The 17,949-nt window shown below is 40.5% G+C and overlaps 1 protein-coding gene across 1 annotated transcript in view; it reads right to left on the bottom strand.

Moving 5' to 3' along the window:
- Window positions 1-2,766: 2,766 nt before the first annotated feature.
- Window positions 2,767-17,949, bottom strand: part of CC2D2B (coiled-coil and C2 domain containing 2B) — a 136,966-nt gene continuing 121,783 nt past the window's right edge. The window contains exons 32-36 of the mRNA XM_063669470.1: window positions 17,054-17,188; window positions 16,567-16,689; window positions 11,490-11,548; window positions 9,063-9,240; window positions 2,767-4,685 (exon numbers count right to left, since the gene is read on the bottom strand). Coding sequence (XP_063525540.1) covers window positions 4,497-4,685; window positions 9,063-9,240; window positions 11,490-11,548; window positions 16,567-16,689; window positions 17,054-17,188 — 684 coding nt within the window. The 3' untranslated portion in view covers window positions 2,767-4,496. The remainder of the gene's footprint in view (window positions 4,686-9,062; window positions 9,241-11,489; window positions 11,549-16,566; window positions 16,690-17,053; window positions 17,189-17,949) is intronic.

Genomic DNA, 17,949 nt, shown 5'->3' with positions numbered 1-17,949 from the left:
CACACCTGTAATCCCAGCACTTTGGGAGGCTGAGGTGGGCAGATCATGAGGTCTGGAGATCAAGACCATCCTGGCCAACATGGTGAAACCCCATCTCTACTAAAAATACAAAAAATTAGCTGGGCATGGTGGTGCACACCTGTAATCCCAGGTACTCAGGAGGCTGAGGCAGGAGAATTGCTTGAACCCAGGAGTTGGAGGTTGCAGTGAGCCGAAATTGCACCACTGCACTCCAGCCTGGCGACAGAGCGAGATTTCATCTCAAAACAACAACAACAAAAAAATACCATAACTCAGGTATATGCTGTCTACAAGAAACTCATTTCAACTATAATGATATAGGTATGTTAAAAATAAAAATAGGTATACCACATAAACCCTAATCAAAAGAAAGCTGGAGTAGCTACATTAACATCAGACAAAACAGACTTCAGAGCAAAGAAAATTACTAAGACTAAAGAGGGACATTGCGTAATGATAAAAGAGTTAATTCATCAAGGAGACATAAATCCTAAATGTGTGTCCATCTAACAACAGAACTTAAATACATTAAACAAAAACTAACAAAACTGAAAGAAGAAATAAACTCCCTGGCCAACATGGTGAAACCTCATCTCTACTAAAAGTACAAAAATCAGCCAGGCATCATGGCAGGCGCCTGTAATCCCAGCTACTCAGGAGGCTGAGGCAGGAGAATCACTTAAACCTGGGAGGTGGAGGTTGCAGTGAGTTGAGATTGTGCCACTGAACTCCAACTTGAGTGGCAGAGTGAGACTTCTTCTCAAAAAAAAAAGAAATAGAGAAACTTATAATTACAGTTGGCAACTTCAACACTCCTCTTTCAGTAATAGAACTCATAGACACAAAAGTAGCAAGGATATAGGAAAAATAAACAACATGTCAACCAAATGGACCAAAAGAAATTCCCATCAGTAGGGGAATAGTTTGAATAAGCTATAATAAATAACATTTACAACCAAGGTTTCTACATACTACACAACTCTAGGGGTCCTTGCACATAAACTTTCTAGTCATGTGGTGCATAACCTCCTTAAGTGTATGCAGTGGTCCTGCCCACACTGTAGAATGTTATGCATCCTTTAGGAAACATGAATAGTTCACTTGGAGGTGTTTTACTATTTTTGAAGGAAAAAAACAATATGCAGAAAAACATACATCATGTCATCTCACTTTTCTAAGACAGTAACAGATGCATATATGTGCATATGTGTGTGTGTTGGCATATGAATATTTGAGAATGTTGGTGAAGTGAAAGGATACATGCAACATGGTTGGTAAGAAGGTAGAAGAAGTGAACAATGTGGGTGGGGAGAGGACAGCAGTGGACAGAGACCCAAGCAAAAAAAAGAAAAATAAAACCTGCATTTCAAAAAACATGATGACATTTATGCACTTATATAAAATAATGAGTATCTGTAAAAAATAGTTTTTAAAGTAATTTCAAATATAAAAAAGAAAAATATTATTTTATTCAGTTGCTTAAAACTTTTCAATGATTTCCTGTTGCACTGTAAATAAAATCCAAACTCTTTATCAAGACCTACGTGATCTGGTCCTATCTACCTCTCCAGACTTATGTGCTACTACTCTCCCCTCCCCAGGCAAGTCTCTTTTTGGACTGAAGGACTTCACAGTTGCAGTTCCCTCTACCTCAAATGATTTTTGCCACTGGTCTTTGCATGACTGGCTTCCTCTCATCTGTGGCAGACTCTGTGATTTGCCTACCCAACAGCCACCCTCTCCTCCTTCCTTACCAATAGGATACTGACTTAGTTGGGAGAGCAATATGTCCATTTAAAGTACTTGATCTCCCAGGCTCCCTTATGGCTAGGAGTGATACAGTTCTGGCCAAAGCAATATAAGTAGAAGTTACTGGCATGGCTTCTTGGCAAGCTTTCTTAAAAGAATGGAACCAGTTGGCATCCTCTGTCTTCCCCTTCCTTTTCTGCATTTTTAAGCCATGAAAATGGTTGTGAAGCTAGAGCTGAGGTTCTCAAAGTGTGGTCCCCAGATCAGCCGTCTCAGCATCACCAGGGAACTTACACGTGCAAATTATCAGGCATCACCCTAGACCCACTGAATCAGAAACCTTGGGGGTGGGGCCCAGCAATCTGTGTTTCAACAAGCCCTTCAGGTGATTTTTATACCTGCTGAAATTTGAAAGCCACTGGGCTAGAAAATAGAAGTCTCTTTAGAGATGGCAAAGAAATTGGATGAAGTTAGTAGGCCTCTTGCACCAAACTTGGACTGCCTCTCTGGACTCGCAGATATGTGAAAAATAATCCCTATTTGGTTAAGCTACTGTGGTTAGGTTTCTGTCACATGCAACTGAATGCAATTCTAATGTTAAATCATTTTTAAAATATCAGCTTAAATGTTATCTCCTTAGGCCTTCCCTGACTGCTCTGCTTATACCCTTCATCCCCACCAAAGTCCTTCTCTATCATCCCATCCTATTTGTTTCCTTTAGAGCACTCATCACACCCTGAAATCTTCTCACTTACCTGCTGTGGTTTGTTTCTCCCTTAAAAATGTAAGCCTCACACTGGTAGAGTCTTTGTCTTTTCACCACTGTGCTCCAGCACGTTATTAAATAGATAATACACAGTATCTGGCATGTAATGGATACCCTGTAATTATTTATGGAGTGATATAAAGAACTTTGCAATTATACATTCCACTTAAAATCATATATTTTTCAAACATTTTCATGAAAAAAAGATTCATTACAGATAATTTCATGACTTTCAGGAAAAAATTTAATTGAAAAAGTAACACTCAGGTAAAAAGGATACAATATAGAAAGGTCCTCCATGCTTTCCTATGAACACTTGCTACCCTACTCTTAAGCAGCCTATCAATTCTAAAAACCCTGAACAACTAATAAAATAGCTATGTAAATATTCAAAGCTGTACAGAAATGAGTTGCATGAATTCAGTCTGTCTTTGGCATCCTCATCTTTCCATCAGCATCATTTTGTGCTAAATCAATCAAAGTGGGGGACTTGTTTAATAATAAAACTTCATATTAAATTTAAACAAAAACATTCAAATAAAAGTAAAAATTCTGATCAGTTTTCTTATGCATGCCACAAGACACATACAGTTAGGTTTTAACCTGGGAGAAAAAAACATTCCTTCACCCATTTCCCTACTTTGCCTCTTCTAGTAATCTCAAGCTTGGTCCAAGACTAACATCACTACAAATAAGTGAGGCCTTTTCTGGCACCAGCCCATGCACATTTAGGAAACAGATACAGATTGGGTATTCCCTGCAGATACATTTGGGGTCTCTGCTCTCTGCTTGTGGGACTGAACCAAGAAACCCCAGTGGTTCTGCAATGGGAGAGGTGAATGTTCTCTTATCTTTACCTCATACAAAACTGCTCTGGTCAACCTTTGGAAATCCATATTCCTTGATTATTTCTTTTTGATAAGTTATTTTGTCATATGTAAGTAAATTATATAAACACTTTTAATGAAGGACAAAACAATCAACTAGAAGAAAGTATAGTGCTTCCTACTTAGACCCCTGTCCAGTCTTTCTTGAGGGGCTCTTAGGATCTAGATAAGCCACTACTAAGAAAGAAAGGCAGCAAAAAGTGCCAGAGGCAGAGTTGGGGACTGCTTACTAAGGAAAAAAAGAGTCCTGAGATTTGTCAAGACCATTTCCTCCCGCACAGAATTGGGAGGAATTAGATTAGAGTTTCCTGGGAGTTCCTTCCAAATACTTGGAGCTGTAAGAATTTCATGTCAGTAGCATACCAAGTGCAAACTTTTGAGAAGCTTCCAGAAGCCAACATCAGCCCAACATGGTAGATTTTCTTTTTTTTTCCTTACCAATGAAATAACATCTTATCCATGAGAGGCAATGACCTTAGTTTTCCACTTGAGCAGCTTCCATCTGGAATTGTATCAGACCCAGCATCAAACGTACCAGCCTTAGTTTAGTAGTGACAACATTCTATAAGGCTGGGCTCTCCCTCATAACAGTGCATCAGAATTATCTGGGGAGCTTGTTGAAAATAATGCAGTCTGTAGCTTCACTCCCAGAGGTGCTGATTCAATCGGTCTTGAGGAGGATCTAGTAATCTGCATTTTCAACAAGGCTCTCCAGATGATTCAAATGGAGGTGGTGTGAATTCTACAATTTATGAAACACTGGTCTTAGGAGAAGAGGCCAAAATTGCTCCTTTCCCAGAATAAGACCTACTGCAGACAGTGACCCAAGAAAGCCAGACTATCCAAAGGTCCTCCCTGGAGAGGTCTCTGGTGAGAAGCTCATCTTGACTCCTCCTCAAAGACTCACTCAGGGGTGCGGGTTTCCATAGTGCCCAGCTCTGTAAGTGAATCAAAAATTGGGCCCAGCACTTAGCTGGACTTGAGAATAAACAGCAAAATCTCAAGGTACCAGAAAAGTTTTTGTTGGTACTAGAGGACTATAGTACAATCTTTTACTTTGCTCTGCTTCCTTTTCATTGATGTTGAACTAAAGAAGCCAAATAGACCCACACAGATAATATGTTGTTTGGGTATGGGTGAATGTATACAGCTAAAGCAAATTCTGTCTGGGGAAATTCAGCAGAGTGAATTCCAGTTTGATAAACAGCATCAATAATTGACTGTACATCAGTGTATGGCATCTGGATGGGAAATCCCGTGACCTGGATCAAAGACAGAACAGCACATAAACCCACATTACAACTGGGTAATCTGGAATTACTGTATGCAAAAAGATCACAAAAGCCTCAAAGAAATAGTACTCATAAAATACTATAATAGTTGTCTGTGGGTGCTAAATTATGTTCTAGGTACAGCTAAATGCTTCACATACATATTTAATCCTCAAACAACCCTATGAGGTAGGTATTATTATAATCCTTACTTTACAGATAGAGAGGAGCACAACCAGGTCTGAGTCCAAAGCCTGCACATGTAACATTCCACAAACTTTCTAGAGAGCAAACTGCTGGTGAGAAAATTACTTGATTCTACATATGGGGGATTTAAGTGAGAATTTCAGAACAATTTATTCAACATCGGTTCAGTTTATGTTTACTAAGCAACTAGTACGTGATGGGATTAAAGGATTGTGGAACATGGTCCCATGGAAAATTACCTATTTAATAATACATAGATGACAACCATTCTTTCACACTGTAATTGCTTAGCTTAGGAGGATTTTCCTGATCCTTAAATCTGTTTACGTGCTCCTCCCATGTGGTTGTGTAGCACACTGTCCTTCCTAGAGCTTACTTAATAAAATATATTGCAATTACCTGTTTTCTGGTTTCTCTCTAACCCATAATCTCTGCAGATGTGCAAGACTGTATCTGTCCTGTGTACTACTATAACTCCAGTGCCCAGCATAATGCCTGGCACATAGAAGAAAAAAAATAGATAGCATTTACTAAATACTTACTAGATGTTGGGTGCCATGGTAATTATTAACTCACATAATCCTCAAGACAATGACAAAATAGCTAATTTTTTTTTTAATTCCTGTTTGCTAATGGAGTAGAGGGTATAGACAGATTCGGTCACTTGCCCTAGGTCAAAGCTACTGAGTAGTTAAACTAGGATTTGAGCATGGGCTGCAGGGTTTAGTCCAGTTTTATTGTAGACTATGTATTACTAAATTGATTATTTTACATAGGTACTCCACATTTTAAACCTCGGCTTATATTTAACTATGCTTTATTATCTGTTTATCTCCTAATTCTACTAAAAACAAAGCAAAACCTGCTTTACTTCTTTTACCATATGAGGAAACAGCAAGAAGGTGTATTATATATACAAGAGCCCCTTTTCTGCTAGCACTTTGATCTTGGAATTCCCAGCTTCCAGAACCATGAGAAATAAATTTCTATTGTTTATAAGCTTTAAAATAAAGCAAAGCAAAGCAAAGCAAAAACAACTTCCTCCATATTCATGAGTGAATAGTGCCTGTAGATCCCTCCCTCCCCACCTAAGTACTCAACTCCCAATAGATTCCTTACTTCATCTCAGAGAGTTCCCTAGCAGACACCCTCTAGTCTATTGCATGGTAAGGGGAAGGAGTCTCACTCTTGGGAGGCTGAGGTTTTCAAAAACCCACTGGGCCAGTTTATAGGGAAGAAGAGTTGAAAGGATGCCCAGAGCTTGGGGTAGAGTAGGAGAAGGAAAGGAGCACGCTAACAATATACTAGATGCCCACCATGTTTGTTTATGGACTTGCTGAGTTTGAGATGTCTTTTTACCATCCAAAAAGATGTCAGTGGCCTGGCTGAATGTATAAATTTGGGAGTATGGTTGGTCCTTCATATCCATGGGTTTCGCATTTGAGGATTCAACCAACCACAAATTGAAAATATCCAGAAATAAATAAAAAATAGCAGGCTGGGCACAGTGGCTCATCCTGTAATCCCAGCACTTTGGGAAGCTAAGGCTGGAGGATCATTTGAGCCCAGCAGTTCAAGACCAGTCTGGGCAACATAATGAAACCCCATCTTTACAAAAATATTTTAAAAATTAGCCAGGCATGGTGGCAAGTACCTGTAGCCCCAGCTACTCAGAAGGCTGAAGCAGGAGGATTGCTTGAGCACAGGAGTTTGAGGCTACAGTGAACTATGATCACACCACTATACTCCAGCCTGGGTGACAGAGTGAGACCTCATCGCAAAAAAACAAACAAAACAACAATAAAAAATAATACAAATAGAAAACAATATAGTGTAACTATTTATAATTATTACTTATAATACCTAACTATTGTGTGAGGTTGCACATAGATTATATGCAAAGACTATGGCATTTTATATAAGGGACTTGAGCATCTCTGGATTGTGGTATTTGTGGGGGTCCTGAGATAAATCTAATGATACCAAGGGACCACTGTAATTTGCATGTAGAAGATATTGAAGCTTGCCTGGAGTCTTCTTGCCCAGAACCAATAACAGGGAATTGATCTACTACTAGAGTTTTTTTTTAGTTGTTTAGTTGCAGAGTGGTTTCCTTTTGGACATCTCTTTGCAAAACCTGTGATTTATACATCATAAAACATATAACTGGTTCCAAGTTAATGCCATGCAACATGGTCCTAGTAATAATTCTTCAACACATTTGAAGTTTCTTGGTTTATAAGTAAATGCATTTTAAAACATTTTTAATTTTTGTGGGCACATAGTACATATATAGATATATATATATGGGGTACATGAGAAGATATTTTGATATGGGCATGCAATGATGCAATGCATCATAGTCACATCATGGAAAATGGGCTATCCATCCCACCAAGCATTTATCCTTTGTGTTATAAACAATTCAATTATACACTTTTATTTTTAAATGTACAATTAAATTATGATTGAGTATAGTTACCCTGTTGTGCTATCAAATACTAGGTCTTATTCATTCTGTCTGTTTTTTGTATCCATTACCCATTCCCCACCTCCCTCTGAACTCCCACTCCCCTTCCCAGCTTCTGGTAAGCTTCTACTCTCTATCTCCATGAGTTTGATTGTTTTGATTTTTAGATCCCACAAATAAGTGAGAACATGTGATGTTTGTCTTTCTGTGCCTATCTAATTTCACTTAACATAATGACCTTCCAGTTCCATCCATGTTGATGCAAATGACAGGATCTCATCCTTTCTATGGCTGAACAGTACTCCATTGTGTATATCCACCACATTTTCCTTATCTGTTCATCTATTGATGGACACTTAGGTTACTTGCAAATCTTGGCTCTTGTGAACAGTGCTGCAACAAACACGGGAGTGCAGGCATGTCTTCAATATATTGATGTCCTTTCTTTTGGGTATATACCCAGCAGTGGTATTGCTGGATCCTATGGTAGCTCTATTTTTAGTTTTTTGAAGAACCTCTAAACTATTCTTGATAGTGGTTGTACTAATTTACATTCCCACTAACAGTGTACAAAGGTTTCCTTTTCTCCACATCCTCTCCAGCATTTGTTATGTCTGTCTTTTGAATAAAAGTCATTTTAATTAGGGTGAGATGATACCTCATTTAGTTTTGATTTGCATTTCTCTGATGATCAATGATGTTGAGCACCTTTTCATATGCCTGTTTGTCAATTGTATGTCTTCTTTTGAAAAATGTCTATTCAAGTCTTTTGCCCATTTAAAAAATCAGATTATTATATTTTTTTCTTACAGTTGTTTGGGCCCCTTATATATTCTGGTTATTAATCCCTTGTCAGATTGGTAGTTTCCGCATATTTTCTCTCAGTCTTTTCACTTTGTTGATTGCTTCCTTTGCTGTGCTGAAGGTTTTTAACTTGATGTGATCCCATTTGTCCATTTTTTCTTTGGTTGCCTGTGCTTATGGGGTATTACCCAAGAAATTTTTGCTCAGATCAATGTCCTGGAGGCATTCCCCAATGTTTTCTTGTAGCAATTTCATAGTTTGAGGCCTTAAATTAACTCTTTAGTCCAGCTTGATTTGATTTTGCATAAGGTGAGATATGGGGGCCTAGTTTCATTCTTCTGCATATGAATATCCAGTTTTCCCAGCATCATTTATTGAAGAGACTGTATTTTCCCCAATGTATTTTCTTGGTGCCTTTGCTGAAAGTGAGTTCACTTAGGTGTGTGGATTTGTTTCCGGGTTCTCTATTCTGTTCCATTGGTCTATGTTTTAATGCCAGTACCATGCTATTTTGGTTACTAAAGCTCTATAGTATATTTTGAAGTCAGGTAATGTGATTCCTGCAGTTTTGTGTTTTTTTTGCTTAGGATAGCTTTGACTATTCTGGGTCTTTTGTGGTTCCACATAAATTTTAGGATTGTTTTTTCTATTTCTGTGAAGAATGTCATTAGTATTTTAATAGGGATTGCACTGAATCTGTAGATTGCTTTGGGTAGTATGGACATTTTAACAATATTGATTCTTCAGTAAGTGTATTTTAATGCTATAGCATCTATCTTTAAGGATCAAGATAAAACACATTTCAGAAATATTTAAGACTGCTATTATTTAGCAATTAACAACATATATAAAATAAATGTCATTAATGCATTAAATCATATACAAACCCAATACAATTGTAGTATTCTTTCAAATTCATTATCTCCTTCAGATGAAACAAAGCTTCCTATGCCAAATTCCAGCTTAGGAAGGATTTGTCGCAAAATAAAAGTACACTGTCGATTCCAATGTGTTGGGTGTTTAGGTCGCCATTCCATCACTTTACTCTTCAGAGTCCTTTCGATCCTAAGGTAAGAATCCAAAGGTAATTTTATGACAAGTTATAACTTATTTGGTAAATGTAATAAGAGTTTTGTGACTGTTTTTTTTTTGAGACGAAGTCTCGCTCTTGTCCCCCAGGCTGGAGTGCAATGGCCAGATCTTGGCTCACTGAAACTTCCGCCTCCCGGGTTCAAGCAATTCTCCTGCCTCAGCCTCCCGAGTAGCTGGGATTACAGGCACCTGCCACCACACCTGGCTAACTTTTGTATTTTTAGTAGAGAAGGGGTTTCACCATGTTGGCCAGGCTGTTCTCAAACTCCTGACCTCAGGTGATCCGCCCTCCTTGGCCTCCCAAAGTGCTGGGATTACAGGTGTAAGCCACCGTGCCCAGCCTGTGACTTTTATTCACGTATGAGAATGGTACTTTTTGGCCTTAGGAGGAAACCAGACCTCTATAGCTGGAGGTGTCTGCCACCATTCACATTAATGAAGTTGGGGAGAGGCAGGCTCTTACTTGGCTTGGGAAGACAAGAAGCCTCTTGGGGATAGCCAGCAATTAACTCTCCAAGGCACATCTCTTTTCCAGTTACCCGTGTGTAGGCAGCTGCCTACTGGGTGTGATTTGACAACACCTACCATCCGATTACTGGGTTGACATTCCTACTCTTCAAGACCCTCCCTTAACTTGGACATTTTGTTTCCAAGAAACTGCCCTTATGAAAATCCAGACATCTGGTCTGGGATGATGTTAGCAGGGATGGGATTATTACATAAGTTAATTTAGCAAGCAGAGTTGGGCGGAAACAAGGCATTGGACAGGTAAGTTTGGTGATCAGCTTCCCCCTATTTGAATGTAAGCTCCATAAGGGCAGGCATTTTTACCCATATATATCCAGCCCCTAGAACAGTGCCTGGGGATGAATATGCCAGGGAGGAGAGAGAGGGAACACAGTGTGGGTTGGTTGATGGGGCTCTCCTGAAAAGCCTCTCTGTGCAGGATGATTGTGTGACATTGATTCTCTAACTGCAGTGTATGTTATAGAAGAAGATGCTGGAGGTCTCTTCTTAGCTGAGTTTATAGTGCAACTAAGTAGTTTGGAGTTTGTAGAGGGTCTCAACAGTGGCTATGCATCAGAATCATCTGTAGCGCCTTATCAAAATGTTTCACCTCCAGATATTGATCCAGGGACGCTGACACCTGTATTTTTAAATAGTTCTATAAGCGTTTCTAATAAAAACCAGTTGGGAACCATTTCCCTATTGCATTTCTTCCTTTTTTGTTAAGAACTGGGAAATGAGGAGTAAGAACGACAGGTGGAGGGTTGGGGGAGATGTGTGCTAGTGAGAAAGGGAGTGGTAAAATTGCTTTGGTCATGCTCTGTGTTGCTTGCTTGGTAGTGGCTTCCATGACAGCCTGCTATGTGAGTGTGAGCCACTGGAGGCAGTCAGATCTAGAAGCCCCTGACACACATGGCCTGGGAGCCAGTCCTGCTGCAAAACCTGTGGCCCTTTGGGCTTGACTGACTGACTTCCTCAGGCACTTACGTGTAGGTGCTTGGGAGGCTGGCAGTGTCCAGCTGTGGCAGTACTGCCGTTTCTACTGCCTAACTGGGATGTTTTTACCAGACGTCAAGTCACGGGTCATTTACCTTCATGTCCTTTCAAGAAGTGTTGGCTACTGCATTATTATTACTATAGGCTCAACAGACATCTATGTTGAGAATTTTCCAGTGGTAGCCCACAATGTTTCCAGAGTTAACTTAGTCTGTCCTATCAAAGAATGCCCTGGATGGCAGAGGGGCCACTTTTCCATGGATGTACCAAGAGCCAGGTGGTTCAATGGAACTTTTTTTTTGTTTGTTTGTTTGTTTGTTTGTTTTTTGCAAGGCCTCACTCTGTTACCCAGGCTGAAACACAGTGGTATGTTGTGTGATCATACCTCATTGCAGCCTCAAAATCCTGGGCTCAAGCAATCCTCCCCCTCTTAGTCACTGAGATTACAGATATATGCCATCATGCCCAGCTATTTTTTTTTTTTAGTAGAGATGACATCTCCCTATGTTGCCCAGGCTAGTCTCAAACTCCTGGGCTCAAGTGATCCTCCCACCTTGGCTTCCCAGAGAACTGGGATTATAGGTGTGAGCCACTGGGCCAGCTGGAAATATTATAAACTCCTTTTTCATGTTTCTGTTGCTGATCTAGCAGGTATTTTGAATGGGTGGGTCAGAAGATTGAAAGGAAACCCAACAAGAGATTAGGGGAAAACACAGTACCTATTCCTTAGATCTTCTACCATGCTTTTATCAGTTTCAAAATAAATTATTTCTTCAGGCTGAAATAGACAACCAAAAGTTAGAATAGATTCTAGAGACCATGTTTACATGACAGTCACTCCTGGAATGCCAGCTATAATGAGGAGGAAGACAAACCAGGCTTCTGTGGCAAAAACACTCAATTCCATAGGTAACATGCAGACCACAGCATTTTCTTTTATTTTCACACTGCTTCACGAGAATAGGGGATGGGGGATGGGTTTAGAAAGTACATATTTTCATGGGTAAAACAGACCTGACGCCCCAATTCATTTTTCAAACAAGCATTTGACACGCTATGGATGCTACCAAATAATCTTCGGCAGCTGCACTGGTGTCTTCCACTGTGACCTTGGCGAAGTCTTCACCTCTCTGTTCTGAGTCTTTAAGATAGGGATAATAATAGCACCTACTGCTCTAGGGTTTTGTGAAGATTTTAAAATAAAGTAATACATGTAAAGCCTGGCACATATGGAATGCTCAACAAACATCAGATATTATTATTATTCTAACATGGTTGATCATCTTCCTTCTTTGATTATTTGTTTCTTTCAGCTAGAAGAAGCCAGTTCTTTGTGCTTATGTGTATGTATGCACACATGTGCATGCACACACACATACACGCACATACACAGAATCCATTTCAACCTCCCCTGTCTCCAAGCCTTTGCCTGGAACAGTGCTATTCCACGTTTCTTCCAGTTCCCTTCCTGGGCAGGATTTTCTGGGAGGAGAGGACTTCTCAAGTTCCTTGCCAATCCAACCCTCAACTCCTTGCAGGGCTCACATGGACAAGAGTGAGGGGCTAGGTTTAGACAGTTTTTACTTTGGGTATTCCTGAGCTGAGGAAGAGGCAGCTGTAGGGACAGGGACAGATGTTCCCCCCTCGTGAGTGGAATGAGGGTTGTGTAAAAAGGAGGCAACATTTGATAGGCCTCTAGGTTCCTAAGTGTGGCCTCCAGACTGGCAACCTCACATCTGGGAACTTGTTGGAAACACAAATTCTTGGCCCTCACCTGAGATCTACTGAATCAGGAACTCTGGGGGTGAGGCCCAGCAACCTGTGTTTTAACAAGCTCCCCTTCCGCTGGCTCTGATGCCTGCCATGGTGGAGGAGCACTGGATTAGAGATGGTCCCAGGCACAGGGAGGAGCCCCACAGTACAGCATGGTAGGAGACGGGAGATACTGAGGAAGGGAAGGATGACTTTGTGTCATCTTGCAGGAGCGGGCAGCTATCTCACACAGGATAGGTGAATGGAATTCTCTGATTACTGTCACCAACGGCTGTCTGCTCCTCACTGGGCAACTCCTGTGGATTAGTTAGGCCACCTTCAGGCCTGAAAAAGAGACCTGGTTTATGCTGACTTGAGAAGTTTGTGGTGTGTTTATCCTTTCCTTTTCTGGCAAAGGCCTCTTTCTTTCTGGGCACTCATGTCCTTCAAAACTTCAAGGGGATTTCCCTGTTAATACCACTTCTGAGTACCCACATTCTCCTCACACACATTCAAATTTGTGTTCACAATTGTGTGTAATAGTGTTCACTCTAGATAGTGGTTTATTCTGGGATGTATGTGGCAAGGCAGAAGATGGAGGGCCATGAACCCACAGGAAAGAAGTAGAGATACAAGCTAAACACAACTATGAGTTTTATATTTATAGATTCAACTTGGCAGAAGGCTTTAGTTTCAGCCCTAAGTCAGAGTAGCTTTTACAAATACAATTTTGATCACAGCAGCCCTTGCCTTAAAGATGCTGGCTTCTGTCTGCCCTGAGGACAAAGGCCCAAACTCTCACCAGGACTGTCCACTCCAGCATTGGCCAGCCTGGCCTTTCAGCTCCTGGACAGATATCTCCTTGCCACTACAGGTCTTCCCATTCGCTGTTCCTGCTATCTGTCGGGACCATTCTCATTCCTGACTTTTATCTAGGCCAGCTCCTGCTCACCCTTCCTCACTCATGTTTCTCATCACTCTTTCCCAGGAAGCTCCTACAACTCCCCTCCCTCAGGACCTCCTGCTGTGCACTCCCCAAAGCACCATCATATCTTCTGTAACAGCATTCATTACTCTGTACTGCACTTGCTTGTTCCCTTCTGTTTCTTCCTCTAGAATCCAAGTTCCAAGAACACTGAGATATGTCTTTTTTCTTGTAGTATCTACATCTAACGTAACACTGGCTCATAGTGGGAAATCAATAAGTATCACCTGAATGAACAAGGGAATGATTATACATTAAACAAACAAGAGCCTCATCTCAAAATAGATTATTCTTCCCCTAGGAGGCATCAATGCTTTGGTCACAGCTTTGGGATGGGCAAAGCAAGGTATGGGCTGTAGAGGCTTTAAATGTGGCTTGCTCAAGAGAGAGAAGCACATTTCCCCTTCTTTAAAATGACTTTTCAAATAGAAAATATAAAAATACCAATATATGCTTGCATCTGCATGGAGAATGTTAGAAGGATGCACAAGAAACTACCGACAGTGACTTCTTTGAGAGTGGGAAAGATATGTTGAATAAGAAAGAAACCCATCACTTTTTTTTTTTTTCGACAGTCTCACTCTGTTGCCCAGACTGGAGTGCAGTGGTGCAATTTCAGCTCACTGCAACCTCTGCCACCCTGGGCTCAAGTGATTCTCCTGCCTCAGCCTCCTGCGTAACTGGGATTACAGGTGTGCACCACCATATTCAGCTAAATTTTTTTGTATTTTCAGTAGAGACGGGATTTCTTCATGTTGGCCAGGCTGGTCTCGAACTCCAGACCTCAAGTTATCCACCTGCCTCAGCCTCCAAAAGTGCTGGGATTACAGGCGTGAGCCACCACACCCAGCCAGAAATCCATCACTTTATACACTTGGGCCCTCTTTGATTTCTTCCCCCACAGCCACCATGCATTCTTTTTGATAGTGTGAATCGCCTTGAATCTATACAGGCAAACATAGAGAATAATGTAATGAACATCCACCTAGCATACCTACCACCTAGCTACATCTGATCTTTGCATTCTTCCATATTTGTTTTAGACTTTTAAAAAATAAGTAAGATACTACAGACAGACTTGAAGTACTCTGTATACTGCTCCTTGATCTCATTCCTTTTTTTCTCTCCCCAAAAGTAACCTCTAATCTGAATTTGGTATTTATCATTCCCATGAATGCTTTTCTACATCACCACATATCTATGTATACATAAACAATATACAGCTTTCAAGCTCCACATACATGGTTTTGTACTATATGTGTCATTTCATGTCTTTTTATTTTGCTCAGCATTACATTTTTTATATTCTTTCATGTAGATATGCATGACTCTTGGCCAGTGATTCTCAACCTTGGCTGCACATTGGCATCAGCTGGGGAGCCTTCAAAGCTCCTGGCATGTGGGTTCCACCCTCAGAGATTGTAATGTAATGCACTGACAGTCAAATTGGGAACAACTGTAAATTGGCTCAGTTCATTCATCTTTTACTGCTGTACAGAAGATTTCATTGTATAAGTACTTCACAACTCATGTACTGATTTCTAGTTGATGAACTGTTTCAAATTTTTGTTATTTCAAGCAATTCTCTAATGAACGTTGTTGTACTTGTCTCCCTGTGAATGTTCCTCTGGGGTATATACTGAGAGGTTTGAATTGGCAGATCAAAGGTTGAGCATCTTCACCTTTACCAGGTATTATCAACATGTTTTCCAAAGCATTTACAGAAATGTATGCTCCCACCACTTCTCTGCCTCTTTGCCAACACTTAGTATGATCACACATTTTTTTTGCCAATTTTATGCATGTGAAATAATTTTATTGTTTTAGTTGTTTATCTTAGAGAAAAGGTTTTGCAGTAGGTTCCTAGGCTGGAGTGCAGTGGTGCGATCATAGCTCACTGTAACCTCAACCTCCTGGGCTCAAACAGTCCTCTCACCTAAGTGTCCTGAGTAGCTGAGACTACACTTGCACATCATCACCATGCCCGGGTAATTCTTTTGTTTTTATTTTTAGAGACAGGGTCTTGCTATGCTGCCCAGGCTGGCCTCGAACTCCTGGCCTCAAGTGATCCTCATGGCTTGACCGCCCCAAGTATTGGGATTACAGGCATAAGCCACCATGTCCAGCAATGGTTTTATTGTTTTAAATTGTATTTCCTTGATTATGAGTGAGGTTTAGCATGTAAGTTACTGCTTCTATGAATTGTCTTTTGCCTAATTTTTCTATTGTTCTTTTGCTCTCTCTTATCCTTTCTCTCTCTCTCCCTCCCTTCCTCCGGGCTCCTGTCTCCTCATTTGTGGACTTTGCAATTGCCAACACCCTGCCACAGCTTGGCCCTCAATCCAGAAACAGCTGTTGACATGGTATTTCTAGTGCCTTCCCAAAGTAATACTGAGTACATCACAGATCCATTAGCCAAGCCATGTAGTGATTGAGTTACTTCTTGGTCTCCTGTCCCCTGAGCCCCAGACAGTGAGTCTACAGCTTTCCTGCCCATCTCCTTTCAGAAATAGGGAAGTAAAGTAGCCCCACCACAGTCCCTGTCTTTAAAAAGTGATGCTTGCTCTGGTTCTCTGGCTTTCATGAAGCATTTTCAGATCTTGCTGCCATCCCTGCTCCAGCCTACTCACTGCTAGTGTTTCTGTCCTGTTTCTATTCCATGAGACAACTATCATGGTTGGGAGTCCAGAAAGCTTTTTGTTTGTCAATTTTTCTATTTGATCCTTACCATAGATATGGCGCAGGAGGGCTAGGTCAGAGTAAGAACTTACTACACATCTTGAACATTATATGTTATGTTTTATGATGAAAAAATTTTAAATTCTATTTTAGCATCTAAATTTGCATTAGAGATGTCACTTTCTTCTCAATTTATTTTTTCTGCAAGTAGGGGAAAGAGCCTGTGAGCTGGATGGCAGAGAAAACTAGTTTTTTAATTAATATTGCCAAATATTTCAGTAACCAACCAACTATAAAACATAATAAGAGCTGTCACAATTAGTAAAAATTAGAAGCAATGGTAACTCTCATACAGACACCCCTGGGAAAATATGACTTACCTGTATGCTTTTTATTTTTGTTCCTTGAACATTTTTTGGAAGCAACTGCTTCCAGAAACTTTCCTTTGAATAGTCAAAAAATACAGCCATTGGTGTATTATTTTGTTGAATATTAAACCAGACCTATGAAAACATTAACATAACATTAGTGTAGGTCCATAGGAACACAAGGCCCACTGTTGGTAAGGAAGGAGCAAAATTTTACAGTCTTACTACTCAATGAAGTGGCAGAATCCCAGCGGGGTTCTGAGGCAGGAGATAAAGAGATTCTAGGGTTTCATGGTCATTAGACTACCTCAATGGTTCTCATCCTTGAAGGCACTACACAATCACCTGGAGGAGCTTTAGGGATAAAAGATTGCCCCAGCCCCATGCCCTAGGTAATCTGATAGACTATCTATATTTAAAGTTCCCCAGGTGATTCTAGCGTGTAGCCAGGGTGCCTCTTGAGGAGATAACTCAAGATTTTTTTTCCCCATATACTTACATTTCTATCATCAAACAAACAATCTACACTTTTTAAGGGACAAAACGGGTCAAACTGCTTATAACATTGGCCAGTTGATGGGTTCCAAAGCAAATATTCATTAGTTTCTTGAGTTACTACATAAGCCACATGCCCCTGTATGAGAAAAAAGAAAGTAATTTTTGGTGGATTTAAATAATTTCTGTATATGGAAATTATACGTGATGATTCTGATTTCTAAAGCCTTTTTTAGTGGAGTGTGGTGGCTTATGCCTGTAATCCTGGCTCTTTGGGAGGCTGAGGTGGGAGGATCACTTGAGCCCAGGAGTTTGAGACCAGCCTGGGCAACATAAGGAAACCCTGTATCTATCACACAAAAAAAAATTTTTTAATTTGCTGGGCACAGCGGCACACACACCTGTAGTCCCAGCTACTTGGGAGGCTAAGGTGGGAGGATCACTTGAGCCTGAGAAGTTGAGGCTGCAATGAGCTGTGATAATGCCACTGCCCTATAACTTGGGTGACAGAGTAAGATCCTGTCTCAATAACAAACAAACAACAAAAATAAAAGCCTTTTTGAGGGCTTTTACATTTTCTTTGAAATGAAAAAAAAAAAAAAAACCAAAGCTCCAGAAATCCTCAGCCCCAGGTTAGCATGAGGATTCAGATGAAAGAACTTGTGAGCCAGTGCTGTCATGTATGGTCCTGCAGAGTGTGCCCTGATGGCAACACAGCTGTTGTTTTAACAAATCAGTGCATTACAACGATTTCCCAACAGATAGTACTGCAGTGTTTTGAGGTAGGGCACTTTTGTCTAATTCATACAAGATGCTATATGGACTATCCCTGCTTTGGTTAGAATATATTTGGAGACTGAGGGTGAACACCAGGCAGAGATAGGAAATGGAAATTGGCTT

This window comes from Pongo pygmaeus, chromosome 8 (genome assembly GCF_028885625.2).
Source record: "Pongo pygmaeus isolate AG05252 chromosome 8, NHGRI_mPonPyg2-v2.0_pri, whole genome shotgun sequence".
Classification (NCBI taxonomy): domain Eukaryota; kingdom Metazoa; phylum Chordata; class Mammalia; order Primates; family Hominidae; genus Pongo; species Pongo pygmaeus.
The sequence above is the reverse complement of the archived record's forward strand: the minus strand, read 5'-3'. Positions and strand labels throughout refer to the sequence as shown.